The sequence below is a fragment of the Mus pahari genome, chromosome 2, assembly GCF_900095145.1.
Source record: "Mus pahari chromosome 2, PAHARI_EIJ_v1.1, whole genome shotgun sequence".
NCBI classification, from domain to species: Eukaryota; Metazoa; Chordata; class Mammalia; order Rodentia; family Muridae; genus Mus; species Mus pahari.
The window spans coordinates 85,420,351-85,435,270 of record NC_034591.1 but is presented as its reverse complement, the minus strand read 5'-3'; the positions used below and the strand labels follow the sequence as shown (position 1 = coordinate 85,435,270).

The 14,920-nt window shown below is 41.6% G+C and overlaps 1 protein-coding gene across 1 annotated transcript in view; it reads left to right on the top strand.

Moving 5' to 3' along the window:
* Nucleotides 1–11,195: 11,195 nt before the first annotated feature.
* Nucleotides 11,196–14,920, top strand: part of Il23r (interleukin 23 receptor) — a 73,007-nt gene continuing 69,282 nt past the window's right edge. The window contains exons 1-2 of the mRNA XM_021191222.1: nt 11,196–11,207; nt 12,225–12,327. Coding sequence (XP_021046881.1) covers nt 11,196–11,207; nt 12,225–12,327 — 115 coding nt within the window. The remainder of the gene's footprint in view (nt 11,208–12,224; nt 12,328–14,920) is intronic.

Here is a 14,920-nt window from a genome sequence, read left to right as displayed (position 1 = left end):
AACCCCAAGCTTGTGATAGCAAATGAAGGCAAGAGAATCAGGAGCTCAAAGGAGATCCTTGGCTACACAGATAGGTTCTTGGCGCACGCCTTTATTCTCAGCACTCAGGAGGCAGAGGCAGGTGGATTTCTGAGTTCGAGGCCAGCCTGGTCTACAAAGTGAGTTCCAGGACAGCCAGGGCTATACAGAGAAACCCACTCTTAACACAAACAAACAAACAAATTAACTTGTATCAAAATGCCAGGAGTGGAAGAGGAAGAAGGAAACAGATGGCACAGGGAAGGAAGGCAACTTTGGAGACTGTCCCGAATATAGAGATAAGGGATGAGGTGTGTTAATTGATTGAACTTCCAGACTCTTTTGTTAGTGTTGTTATTTTTTTTTTAAGATTTATTTATTTATTGTATGTGAGTGCACTGTAGCTGTCTTCAGACACTCCAGATGAGGGCACCAGATCCCATTACAGGTGGTTGTGAGCCACCATGTGGTTGCTGGGAATTGAACTTGGAACCTCTGGAAGAGCAGTCAGTGCTCTTAACTACTGAGCCATCTCTCCAGTCCAGGTGTTGTTATTTTGATTCAGGATCTACTTATTAGATCAAACTGACTTGAACTTACAGAAATCCTTCTGCCTCAGCTTCTAGAGTCCCTGAGATACAGGCCAGAGTGTACCCTATGGTATATGCTGCACCTAGCAAGTGTTAGATGCCTGAAAGAACTGCCTTCTGTTCGGTATTTCGTTTGCATAGCAGTGGCCTCTGCTGGCTGCACTTAGTTTTGCAGTCTGTGAGCTGGACCTAGTCTCCCTCTCTCTGGACATGGCTTAGAACTTACTGGAGATGATGGCTGATATTCTGGCTGAGGTGTCTTCCAAGTGCAATAGGTGCAAGGGAACGAAGCCAAAGCACTGAAATCTCCATAGCCTGGCCTGTTGTGCTTTCAACACAACATTAAACATTAACGACTCAGTTGGAGGATTGGGTCTGTGGATGGCAGGATGTCTGCTGGAGCTTCAGAGTTCATGGGGTTTACAGCACTGAACCGCAAAGCTGGATAATCTACCTGCTCAACTCATGCTTAGGGATATCAAACTCCAAAATTACCCCCCGATTAATTTCATCTGCACCCCAACGCCTATGTATGTATGCCACTGCCTGGGCTAAGCCTATTTTCACCTGCAACTCCTGGTTTGATATTTCTATTTTACTATTATTTTAGAGCATGCTGTTTTACAGAAAACGTTCCATAGATTTCTCATGTGCTATGTTTCCACACCTTTATCAGTGAGACATGTTTACTTGAATTGATAAGTCTACAGTGACATAGCATTATCATAGAGGGTCCTGGTTGATAATAAAGTGATGTGCATTCTATGGGGTTTAAATAAATATAGAATGACATGATGGAGCGTAATCCAGCATAGTTTCACTGCCTTAAAAATCCTCTGCTTAGAGACCGAAGGAAAAGCCAAACAATAGCCAGCCCAACTCGACACCAATCCCTCATATGATTAATGATACTCTATTATTCTTGCAGACAGGAGCATAGCATGTTTTCTGAGGCATCTGAGAGGCTTTACCTGAAACAGACATAGATACTCACAGCCAAACATTAGACGGAGTTGGGGACTCTTATGGAAGAATTGGGGGGAGGATTGAAGGCCCTAGAGTAGATGGGAACCCCACAGGAAGACCAATAGAGTCAACTAACTTGGACCCCTCAGAGCTCCCAGAGTCTGAGCCACCAACCAAAGAACACACATGGGCTGGAAAGAGGCCCCAGGCACACACAGAGCTGACAGGCAGCTCAGTCTTCGTGGATGCCTTGCCTGGTCTAAGGGGGAGAGGATGCTCCTAATTTGGCAGAGTTGATGTGCCAGAGTCAGGGGATAATGAGGTGGGTCCAACCTCTCAGAGGAGAAGAGGGGTCGTCTGGGGGAGGGAATCTGTGAGGGAGGAACTGAGAGAGGGAGCAGCATTTGGGAGGTAGATAGAAAGATAGACAGATAGATGATAGATAGATGATAGATAGATAGATGGATAGATAGATAGATTGATATTTTAATTTAAAAAATCTTCTGCTTAGCCCATTCATACTTTCTTCCCTCCACTTAACCACTGATAGCCACTGACTGTGAACATTTTTCACAGTGTTTTGTTTTGTTTGGTTTTTTTTTTTTGGTTCTTTTTTTTTTTTTTTACATTCTGTAACATCATGCAGTAGGGAATCATACAGTATATACCCCGTCAAACTGGCTTCTTTCACATAGCAACATTTGGTTAGGCTTCGATCCTGACATTCTATGACACAATAGCTCTTTTTTTTTTTTCAACACGGAATAATATTCTATCATCTGTACATACTACAGTTTACCCATTCATTTAAAAGACATACTGGTAATGTCCAAGTTTGAGTAAATATGAATAACCACAAATTCTCATATGCTGGATTCTGTGTACTTCTAGACTTTTATCCACTTTGGATAAATACCAAGGAACATAATTTCTGATTTTTATGTAAGAATTTAGAAGAGTCTGCTTAAATGTCAAGGTAGCTATTTTACATTTCCCACTAGTAGGCTTACTTCCTCTCTGTTTCTTAGAGTGCTTAAATATCTTGAGCATTCAAGTAAAGTTGACCGTCAGTGCACACCTCACAGGAAATGGGGTGAGTCAGTCTGGTGTTCCTTTCCCTCTAACAGAGCTGAGCACAGCTCAGGTGTCTGAAGCTGACCCCTGAGCAGCTGCTTGGGAGTGGTATTGCCTTTCCGATAAGCCAATTTATAGCTCTTTCCCCTCAGAAAATCTTCAGTGTTGCAACAACTAATACATATGACGACATAGCTCCTTACTTATTTGGCATATTTGAAGGATGAGTAAAAGCACTCTTGGTTTATTTAAAACTTATAAGTAAACCATAAACTTAGGGGGGGGGAAACTAACTCAAAGAAATTTTGAGCTGCTAGGAATGAATCCAGAGCCTACATATTTGGGTAAGCACTCCTAACCCTGATTCAATATTTTGTATAAATTCATCAAAAATATTTTGTTTCCTTCTTAAATACTAGCTATGTCACTTAGTCTGTATGTTTCTTAATAACTCAAAATTTCCAGTGTTGTAAGTAGGCCAGTGTGGCTAGAGACTAAGAATTGAATTCTATTTGGGTTCCTTTATGTTGTACAATTTGCTAATGGGCCTGGGATGGTTATTCATTTTCATTTTTAAAAATTTTATGTTTATGAGTATCTTGTTTACTTGTCTGGCTGTCATGTAAATGGCACAGCTTTGCCATGCTCTCCCTACCCCACCCCACCATAATGGACTAAACTGAAAACTGAGCAAAACTGAGCTTTCCTTCCCTTAAGTTGTTCATGTCAGGTGTGCTGTCACAGGGATGAGGAAGCTAAAACGGTTTCCTGGTACTTTGGGCAGATTGCAGCTTACTCTTCCAGTTGTTACTCATGACTGTGACAGCAGCAGCAACAGAACACACGTGTGCACTTCTGCCATGGAGAAGCAGCAGCATCAGAAAATGCTAATTTCTCCTTTTTAGCATCTGTCTCCTCCACCTTTCCCAGCACCAGTTTGCAACCATGTGCCTGGTACTGGCTCACTTCTGGATGGTATTTGCATCCAGAGTCTGTTAAGATTTGCATTTGGTGTACACTGCTGCAAAACCAGGAGAAAGCTGAGCTCAACAGCAGAGGGGCAACTGTCAGGCCACCGCTGGGCTGCTTCTGGAGCCTTTCAGTGTGGCTCAGATAATCTCTCTCTCCTTGTTTATACGGTTGTATGAGGTGGGAATGCTTTTCAGTAACCTCTTATACCAATGCATGGCAGACCAATGTGCCAACATATTCTTAGGACTGAGGTTGATTTTAAGCTGAGGTTGAGGATCAAAAAGAAAAAGAAAAAGGAAATCCCTGCCTTGACCTCATTTGTTAAAAAGCAGGATATGAGTTTATGAAGATGGCTGTCCTTTCTCTATAAGGAAAGACGGAGGACTGAAGTGTATCATCAACTTGAAGGAATTCTCTGTCCTTATCAGCCTGGGGACAGTACCTCAGAAAGACATCTACCTTTCTATCACCAGCACTGGCTTCTCCACATCTCACAAGGTAAGAGAGTCAGATCCTCCCCCCCCCCTTTTTTTTTTAGCTCTTCTCTGGTTTATTATTCTCTGTTGAAGATATTGTTCTAAACCAGACTGCTAAGCCACTTGTGGGAATTTCTTATTCCCTAGGTAACTCCTATGTGAGTTTGAAATACACATGTTAATAAGCTTCTGTTTGTTTTTCTCTTGTTAATCTGTCTTTTATTGCAGAGGCCCCAGCAAGGAATTTATACAGATAGAGGGAACATTTTTCCCTCCCTCATACCACATTGAAATTGCCAATCTATAATGACTGAATGAGCACACTCTTACCTTAATATATCCGTGGACAACCTAGATACTAATGCTCATGCCAGCAAGATTCTGCTGAAGGGACCCTGATATAGAGGCCTCTTGTGAGGCTATGCCAGTGCCTGGCAAACACAGAAGTGGATGCTCACAGCCANCTATTGGATGGAACACAGGGTCCCCAATGGAGGAGCTAGAGAAAGTACCCAAGGACCTGAAGGGGGCTGCAACCCTGTAGGTAGAACAACAATATGAACTAACCAGTGTTATTCTACCTAACCCTGTAGGTAGAATAACAATATGAACTACCCCCTGAGTTTGTGTCTCTAGCTGCATATGTAGCAGAAGATGGCCTAATCGGCCATCACTGGGAATAGACGCCCCTTGATCTTGCAAACTTTATATGACCCAGCACAAGGCAAGGCCTGGGCCAAGTAGTGGGAGTGGGTGGGTAGGGGAGCAGAGGTGGGGGGGAGGGGTATAGGAAACTTTCGGGATAGCATTTGAAATGTAAATAAAGAAAATAAAAATTAAAAAAAGTAAAAAAAATATATCCGTGGACTTAAATGAATAGAAATGACTTGTGTAAGAAATTAGCAGACTGTCACTGTGGAGTGGGGCGGGAGCTTAGGGATCACTAAGAGGGAAAATGAAGGGGCATGCTGATTAAATTTCATTCTATCTCCTAACTCAGGGTAGTGGTTGTAATGTTGTTAAGAGACAATATGCAACAAGAATGTGCTGTTTTAGAAGAGTTACAATAACACATTGTCCTCTAGATTGTAAACTTTAAAAAATTAGGTATGATGAATGCACATGATTTTGTCAATTTAATAAAATATTAAATTTACTGATGAATTAAAGACTTGTTTTTCTACATTACCCATTTAAAATAAATTACAATATTAAAAAAAAAAAAGAAAGAAAGTAGGCCAGATTCAGACAGTGTGCTGTACAGCATTGGTAAAGCAAAGAGATGGCTGTGAATGCTTACCAGTGGACGACGGTGGGGTGGCAGAAAGACCAGTCGAAAGAGGGGTGCCTGCACCATGAAACCTAGTTCAGAGTCAGCATGAACAACAAAAGTATATCCGTGAGAATACATCACCCCAAACCAACTAAGGCAGACAACTTTCGGTAGCCTGGTAATAACAATGTGCCCATTCTGCTCAGGGAAACCGGATATCTTCATCCATTCCAAGCAAATAAATAAAATTCTACAGCTCCACATACCTCTCTGAATTCTAACTGCTTTTATTCTGGCCTTAATTGAATCTCAGTAGCCCAGCCTCCATGAGAGGTCGCTTCATCTTTAATCAGTTCTTTATATAGTCATCCATATTATCCTCTAAAATGCCATTGGATAATGTTATTTCTTAGCAATATTTGCCATCTCTTTTTTTGCTTTCAAAATGTAACTTAACTATTTAGCCAGGAATACAACATTAATTTCAGGTTGCTACTGACTTGAAGAGTTTTTTGTTTGTTTTGTTTATTTTTGAATGGGGTGAAAGGGATAGGAACAACATTGCTATATATGTCAGGCTGGCCTCAAACTCATGATTCTCCTGCATCAGATTTCTAACAGCTAGAATGACAGGCATGCAACATCATGCTCCCAACTCCACTGACATACTTTCTGATTGAAGTTCACTATTCTCTCACCTTGGAGAATCGACTTGAAGAGCCTTAGACACCATCACTTGCACTTTTGGTTCTCCACAAGTGAAATGTGTAAGACTGTAACTAACCATTAAATCCTGATTGACAGTAATTTCTTCTGCTTAGTTTTCAAAGATGCAATGCATTTTTATCTTCCTGTGGTTCCAACTTGCCTATTTATTCCAGACATGTAGGAGGCTTTGGTAAAAAGTCTTAATATCCACATTTTACCCATAGAAATCACAATTTCATTGCCTAAAGTGAGTCTGAGCACAGCAATGTTTTAAGTGTTCACACACTATGTGGAACCTAAGAACCGAACATGGGTCCGCTGGAAGAGCAGCAAGCACTATTAACAACTAAACCACATTTTCAGACACAAGCTTTCTTTTACTTCTGAAACAGGGTCTTATTCAATTTCCCACACTATTTTTAAACATTTTATAATCCAACTGTCCTTGAAATAGAGATTCTCAGCCTCCCAAACACTGAGATTTAAAGTAATTTTTCTTTTTTTATGAGTGAAATGATTCATAAAAGGGGGAAAAATAAAAATATGATTTTATTTGGAATATTCAAAAATATTCCAAGCAAATGTAAACTAACCTTTCTTAATTTTTTTTATTTGGTTTTCGAGACAGGGTTTCTCTGTGTAGTCCTGGCTATCCTGGAACTCTACCTCCCAAGTGCTAGGATTAAAGGTGTGTGCCACCACACCCAGCTTTTTTTTTTTTTAATTTTTTTCTAACCTTTCTTAATAAATATAATTATACATATCCAAAAAATGAGCTGTAAACAGATCAGAGTCATGGTGAGCATTTAACCTACCAAGCCATCTCACCAGCTCTAAACGGATGATTATTGACCATGACTGATTTTCCTCGTAGGGGAGGAATTTCTTATTTTCTTATGGATGATAGGAGTGTATTTTCCTCTCTCATTCCAGTGGCTACTTCTGAGGGGAAGCAACCTGGCACATTATTACATCACGCCTAGTCAGAGCTCTGACGTAAGGGAAAGCTATTAATTGGGGGCTTCCTTAGAGTTAGAGAGAGTTAGATCGTTATGACTGGAAGCAGGCAGGCAGGCAGACACAGTGCTGGAGCAGTAGTTGAGAGCTCCACTGAATCAGCAAGTTGGCAGCAGAGACATCAAGATTGTGCCTGTTCTCTGGTCTAGCTTTTGAAACCTTAAAGCTCACTTCTAGTTGCATACCTTCCCTCAGGCCACACCTTCTAACCCTTCCAAGATAGTCCACCAACTAGAAACCAAACATCCAAGTTCATGAGCCTATGGGGGCCATTCTCATTCAATCCACCACGGGAACTGTCTTTTTTTTTTTTTAATTTTTTTTTTTTTTTTTTTTTTTTTTTTTTTTCAAGACATGGTTTCTCTGTGTAGCCCTGGCCTATCCTGGAACTCACTCTGTAGACCAGGCTGGCCTCGAACTCAGAAATTCACCTGCCTNTCCTGGAACTCACTCTGTAGACCAGGCTGGCCTCGAACTCAGAAATTCACCTGCCTCTGCCTCCCAAATGCTGGGATTAAAGGCGTGTGCCACCACGCCCGGCTCACAGGAACTGTCTTATTAGTCAGGGATTCTATTCCTGCACAAACATCATGACCAAGAAATAAGTTGGGGAGGAAAGGGTTTATTCCATACTTCTGTTCTTCACCAAGGGAAGTCAGGACTGGAACTCAAGCAGGTCAGGGAGTGTGAGTTTCTGACAAAGCTCACTTTAATCCGGTCTGGGTTCATCCTGAGAGGCGGGCTGGCTGAAATGGAATGTGCAAAAGGAAAATGGAAGCCTAGACAAGATTCTGTTCAAGGCTCCGAGGTTTAATAACCGAACTCTGTTTAAATAACATGGAAAGATCTTTAGCCCCTCCTCCTAAGTCTTTGGAGTGGCCCGATCGTAGGTGGGTCCAAGGATTGAGGCGGGGACGAGTGCCTGTTGACATAGGTGGTCCAAGGACACTGCATTCTGGGAGATCTGGGGAGGTCCTCTCTGTAGCAACTCTCTGGTGGGCCTCAGCGCCTGTAGGGGGCTGGTGCTCTGAAGGAGAGTGATTAGTGTCAGCAAGGTAGGCTTGGCAGCAGCAAGGAGCTGGGAGACCCCAACAAGGAAGCAGGAGTTGATGCAGAGGCCATGGAGGGATGTTACTTACTGGCTTGCTTCCCCTGGCTTGCTTCCCCTGGCTTGCTCAGCTTGCTTTCTTATAGAATCTGAGACTACCATCCCAGGGATGGCACAACTCACAATGGGCCCTCTCACCCTTGATCACTAATTGAGAAAATGCCTTACAGCTGGATCTCATGGAGGCATTTTCTCAACTGAAGCTCCTTTCTCTGTGATAACTCCAGCCTGTGTCAAGTTGACTCACAAAACCAACCAGTACAGGAACCGTAAGGAGAAATGTGAAGGGGTGAACGTGAAGCAGTTACTCTGCCACTTGCAGGAAGCTGCATAACCGGCTTCCCTTCTCCACTTTTCCTTTCCTTCAATTCCAGGCCTGTCTTCCCTGTCTCCTCTTGGCATTTGTTGGCAATCTTCAGGATTTACAGGGCCATAAGTTCTGTCCCCTCTACCTTTGTAAGATGCCCCTTGCCCTGGCTTAGGCTCCTTTTTATGTCTTTGGCTGGCGGTACATATCTTCCCTCCATTCTCATTTCTCAAAATTTCGCAAGCTAAAATTTGTGGTTCTTTCACTCACCATTAGCCCTCAAGAAGGAGGAGGAACACTGACATGTAGAACCTTCCACTTATGGACGGGGAAGCACAGTGTCTGTGTTGAGCCTCAGCAAGCTTCTAAGTATAGGGTTGGGAAATGAGGCTGATATGAGAAAGTGGTGCTACTGCCTCCTTAGTTACCTCGGGTTAACCACAACCTCCGAAGGTGCCGGATGGAGTAGAGGGTTTCTCTCCAACGTTCCTCTTGCACTCCTTATTCTCTCCCACTCCAGTGTATGATGCAGGTACAAACATCACCTGCTACGTACACTGACATTTTCTTTTTTTTAATGTTTTTTTTGTTGTTTTATTTATTATATGTAAGTACACTGTAGCTGTCTTCAGACACACCAGAAGAGGGCATCAGGTCTTGTTAAGAGATGGTTGCGAACCACCATGTGGTTGCTGGGATTTGAACTCAGGACCGCCGGAAGAGCAGTCAGTGGTCTTTTTTTTTAAATTATTTTATGAGATATTTTCTTCATTTACATTTCAAATGCTATCCCGAATGTCCCCTATACCCTCCCCCCCCACCCTGCTCCCCTACCCACCCACTCCCACTTCTTGGCCCTGGCGTTCCCCTGTATGGGGCATATAAAGTTTGCAAGACCAAGGGGCCTCTCTTCCCAACGATGGCTGACTAGGCCATCTTCTACTATATATTCAGCTAGAGACACGAGCTCTGGAGGTACTGATTAGTTCATATTGTTGTTCCACCTATAGGGTTGCAGACCCCATCAGTTCCTTGGGTACTTTCTCTAGCTCCTCCATTGGGGTCTCTGTGTTCTATCCTATAGATGACTGTGGGCATCCACTTCTATATTTGCCAGGCACTGGCAAAGCCTCACAAGAGATAGCTATATCAGTGTCCTTTCAGCAAGTTCTTGCTGGCATATGCAATACTGTCAGCATTTGGTAGCTGATTATGGGATGGACCCCCAGATGGGGCAGTCTCTGGGTTGTCCATCCTTTCGTCTTAGCTCCAAACTTTGTCTCTGCAACTTCTTTCATGGGTATTTTATTCCCTATTTTGGGGAGAAATGGAGTATCCATCTGTTGGTCTTCCTTATTCTTGATTTTCTTGTGTTTTGGAGATTGTATCTTGGGTATTCTAGGTTTCTGGGCCAATATCCACTTATCAGTGAGTGCATATCAAGTGAGTTTTTTTGTGATTGTGTTACCTCACTAAGGATGATATCCTTCAGATCCACCCATTTGCCTAAGAATTTCATAAATTCNTTGTTTTTAATAGCTGAGNAGTACTCCATNGTNTAAATGTACCACATTTTCTGTATCNATTCCTCTGTTGAGGGACATCTGGGTTCTTTCCAGCTTCTGGCTATTATAAATAGGGCAGCTATGAACATAGTGGAGCATGTGTCCTTATTACCAGTTGGAACATCTTCTGGGTATATACCGAGAAGATGTATTGCTGGATCCTCCAGTAGTACTATGTCCAGTTTTCTGAGGAACTGCCAGAGTGATTTCCAGAGTGGTTGTACAAGCTTGCAATCCCACCAGCAATGGAGGAGTGTTCCTCTTTCTCCACATCCTTGCCAGCATCGAGCAGTCAGTGGTCTTAACCACTGAGCCATCTCTCTAGCCCCTAAAATGTTTTTGTTATGCTACCAGATCTCACTATGTAGCCCTACCTGGCTGACTTAGTTAAAGTTTCATTGATGTGAAGAGACACCATGACTAAGACAACTCTTAAAGAGGAAAACATTTAATTGGGCTGGCTTACAGTTTCAATGATTCAGTCCACTATCATCATGGCGGGAAGCATGGCAGCCTGCAGGCAGACAAGGTGCTGGAAGACCTGAGAGGTCTAAATCCTGATCCGAAGGCAGCCAAGAAGAGACTCTGTTCTGCCCTGTGTGGAGCTTGAACACTAGGAGTCCTTAAAGCCCACCTACACAGTGACACACTTCCTCCAACAAGGCCACACCTCCTAATAATACCACTTCCCATGGGCCAAGCATATTCAAACCACCACACTGGCCAACAGTTCCCATAGACCAGGTTGACCTTGAACTCAAAGATCTGCTTGCCTCTGTCTCCTATGTCCAGGAATTAAAATGTGCATAACCACCATTGATCTGTTTGACTTCTTGCAGAAGACTCTGTTTTCAATTAAGGCAAGGAAAAAAGAACTGACAAGGTAGTTCACTTTCAGTAACCTGGGTTTTTCCAAATAGTGACATGACAACTAGTCATTATGAAATGGACACGAGTTCCTCTTCAAGAAATGAAAATGTAGGTCAGGGCTCTGCTGACATTTCCATTTGCCTCATAGGTAAAAGTCTGAAGCAAACGCTGACAGTCAGGCAGTGGGAAAGAAGACAGCACAGCCAGGAGGGCAGCTGCTTGATTCTGAAGAAAGAAAGTAATGCAAATAAATGAGAAGAGAGGTAAGGAGACCCTAATCCCTGAAGTATTTAGAGGCAGCTGTGTTTTTCTTTGGAAAGAAGCAGGCCAAATTGCTTTCTTTTATGATTTCTGTGAGTCTTTCATATAATGCTACTGATGAACAGGCAAGTCTCTCATACTGCCCCCCCCATCACACCTCTTTTGATGCTCACTTCTCCGGTGAGCAGTTAACGTCTGGTGGGGCAATTCTACAGCTTGTGCTGCCTCTTACAGAGAGATTCATTATCACAAATTAAGAAAGGGTTCCCCATATTCATAAGCTACAAAAGTATAATTGTGTGGTTTATGCTGTTTGATGAGCCATAACTGATGTTTTGAAGTTCTTTAATATGAAAACTTGAGCTTAACCAAGCTGACCAAAACAACAACAATAATGATAGCTATTATTGAGCAACTGACTTATTCTACAACTAGACTGATGAGTGAAGAGCAAGGCCCCTGGTGCAAGCTTGGGACAGTGTCTTCCTGGATCTCCATCACAGGTCCCTTCTGAGCCCTAGAGATGAAAGGATCCCCATAGGCTTGGCTTTTCATAGTACATGTCTTTGCCTAATTCTTGTTTCCCTAACTTTCTATCTATTTATCTTTAGGAATTCTGAAATTTTCTGCTTTTCCCAACTTTTGTCCATCAAAGACTGGTCTTCCAGATCATGATAGATGTGAACCAGTCAGACATTAACTGTTCATTATCAGAAGTTACAGCAGAGAGAGGAGCTGCCTGATGAAGGACAATAGAACAGGAGGAACTACATTTTAACAAGGGTCTAGTGATCTCCAAGGATAATCTGCAGTGATGCTGGAAGGCTGGCATTCCACCCTGATGCTCTGCTCAACTGCCTTTTGATGAGCCTCCTTACAGAATGTAGCCTCTATCTGCCCTGTTTCTGTTATTCTGAATGAAAGGATTCCATTAAAGTTAATAATTATGAGAAATGTAATACTCATTATCTCTGTAGAATGTTACAATATAAATATAAACATTTTTCATCTTTCTCCAGAGAGAAATGAGAGGTTTCTACTACATTTGGGACATGAGTCACCTCACACTTCAGTTGCATGTGGTAATAACCCTTTATGTGCTCTTCAGATGGTGTCAAGGAGGTAGAGTATTTTGTGTTTCTAACTATATTTTCATTTAACAAATAGAACAATGAATGATTATCATTTTTCAAGCACTTATGTCAGAATATCTGGAAAATGCAAAAGTTATTAAACTGAGAAAAATTAATATGGGATGGAACAAACTAAAAATAATCCAACTTCCTTTCAAATGCAGGTTGCTCTTTTTTTTTTAACCCCAGATACCCAGATGGGCACTCTTCTGTCATACATAAATCTTTCAACAGAGGAGGCTGTTTTGAGTTGAAATGTTCTATTTTATGATTAGCATAGCTGCTATATAACTCAGCCAAAGCTTGCATTTACTTATGCAGCTCTGTGAACTACTTACCAATGATTACTCTACAGCAAGATTTTAGTCCCTGTTAAACACTATTATTTTACTGTTGTTATTTCTGTCTTATAATTGATACAAACATTCAGTAAAACAAGTTCTTTGAGACTGCAGAAGTTTAAGCAAGAGTATGGTTGGCATCTGGGAGTTTCTGTTGGGAGCAGCTGTCTCCTGAGCAAGAACACAGATAACAGAAAGCAGATAATACCAACACAGAATTCTGAAGAGTCAGTGACATTTTTACACTAGGTGATCCAAAATAATGACAAATTTACTTGCTTCTCTCGCTCTCCTTTTGCTACTGCTGTTGTTGTTGAATGTGAAATGCTTCGCAAACTTTTAAGTCATTCTTGCTTGTGACCATACTGACTATATTGCTCATTTCTAGGCAGGGACACAATTATGTTGGAGCTATAGATCTAGATATACAACCTTTCAACAAGATAACTGAACACTTCAGATTCAGATTAGCAACTTTCTCACAAGGTTTAGGTGAAAAGATGACAGATGCTTGACTGATTATACATCCAAATGATGAGTACACATGATGTTAGACAGTGTCTAGACTGTGATAGGACATACCTAAACTGTGAAAGGACATAGTGTTAGAGAATATGTAGACTGTGATAAGACATGGCATTAAACAGTGTCTAGAACTATTGTTCATTCTGCTATGACTATTTTAATAGAATACAGCGACATCTGTCCATGTTTTCACTTGGATGGTGTTACTACATTTCAATAGCTTTACCGGCCAAGTGCAGAGGCACACATCTTAATCCTGACACTCAAGAGGCTGAGACAGGAAAACTGCTGCAAGTTTGAATCCCAAGTGGGCTACAGTGTGAGTTCAAGGACAGCCTACTACACATAGCAAAACTAGTCTACCAGAAAATTAATCATTAAATAAACAGAAAGTTTTACAAGTATTTTTTCAGTGGCACATGCCTTTAATCCCAGCACTTGAGAGGCAGAGGCAGGCGGATTTCTGAGTTCGAGGCCAGCCAGGTCTACAAAGTGAGTTCCAGGACAGCCAGGGCTATACAGAGAAACCCTGTCTTGAAAAAACAAAGTATTTTTTTTCAAAGTGTACTACACACTTGTACAATGAGTTTAACATTTCTAACCAATCTAATAACCAATCTAATAATTAAGAAATTCAATTATCTGGGCAAGGTAACTCAGATCTATATTATCATCATGTAGGAGACTGAGGCACATGAATGGAAGTGAATTCAAAGCCAGCATAGGCTGCAAAGTGAGAACCTATTCTAAAAAGAAAGAACAAAAGTCAGGACTAACAAGTTAACATGACCTACTCTTTTACAATCTGTGTTTACCACTTCCTGTTCACCGACTTACCCTCTCTATGTTCTGAAAAACTCAGGACATGTGACCAAGTCTTTTGATACTTTTCTATGTATTCTAAAAATGGTTTCACAATGAGTCATGGAATTATGTCTTGTCTTTAATTATCAAACTTATTTAAAATAACTAGGTATTTCCTTGAAAAAAAAAAAAGAAATAGAGCACATCATAAATCTGTCTGCCATCCTTACACTTCACTCCTGCTGACCTACTCGATATTACCCTAGTTTCCTTCCTCTTCCATCCCTTTCCTCTTTCATTCCCTTCTTCTTTTGCTTGTTTTTCTAAAACCAAGTTACATTTTGCACATTAGCTTTGAACTTGCTGTGTAACACAGGCTGACCTCAAAATCTCTACCTTCTTGCTTTAGCTGCCCAGATGCTAAAATTATAAGCATGTTACCCATTACCTGACAAGTCTATTTCGTACTTCCTTTTTAAGTATTTTTCACACTGTTTTATCTGTGGAACAGAGTGTGTGTCATGGCACCAGAGAGAAGTCAGAGGACAATGTGCTTCTCCCTTTCACCATGTGAAGCCCAAGGACCAAACTTATGTCTTCAGGCTTGGTAGCCATCTCTCCTGCTCTCATTTATTATTGTCTATTCCAGGCTAGCTTAAAGCTGTTAGTCTATGTAGCACAAGATTATAACTTAAGGCGCGCTTCCCTCAGTTTCTTGAGTCCTGGGATTACAAGAGCATGTTTCTGGTTGCTAAGGACCAGCCTTGGTCTGAAGAGGAGTTCCTGAGAATAAGGGTGTCTTGGAGCAGCGAAAAAAACGACTCAAAGTCAAATCATGGGTCCAAGCTCAAGGTCTATGTTATGTTCAAGATGGCTTTTTAGATTGCTCTCTCTCTCTCTCTCTCTCTCTCT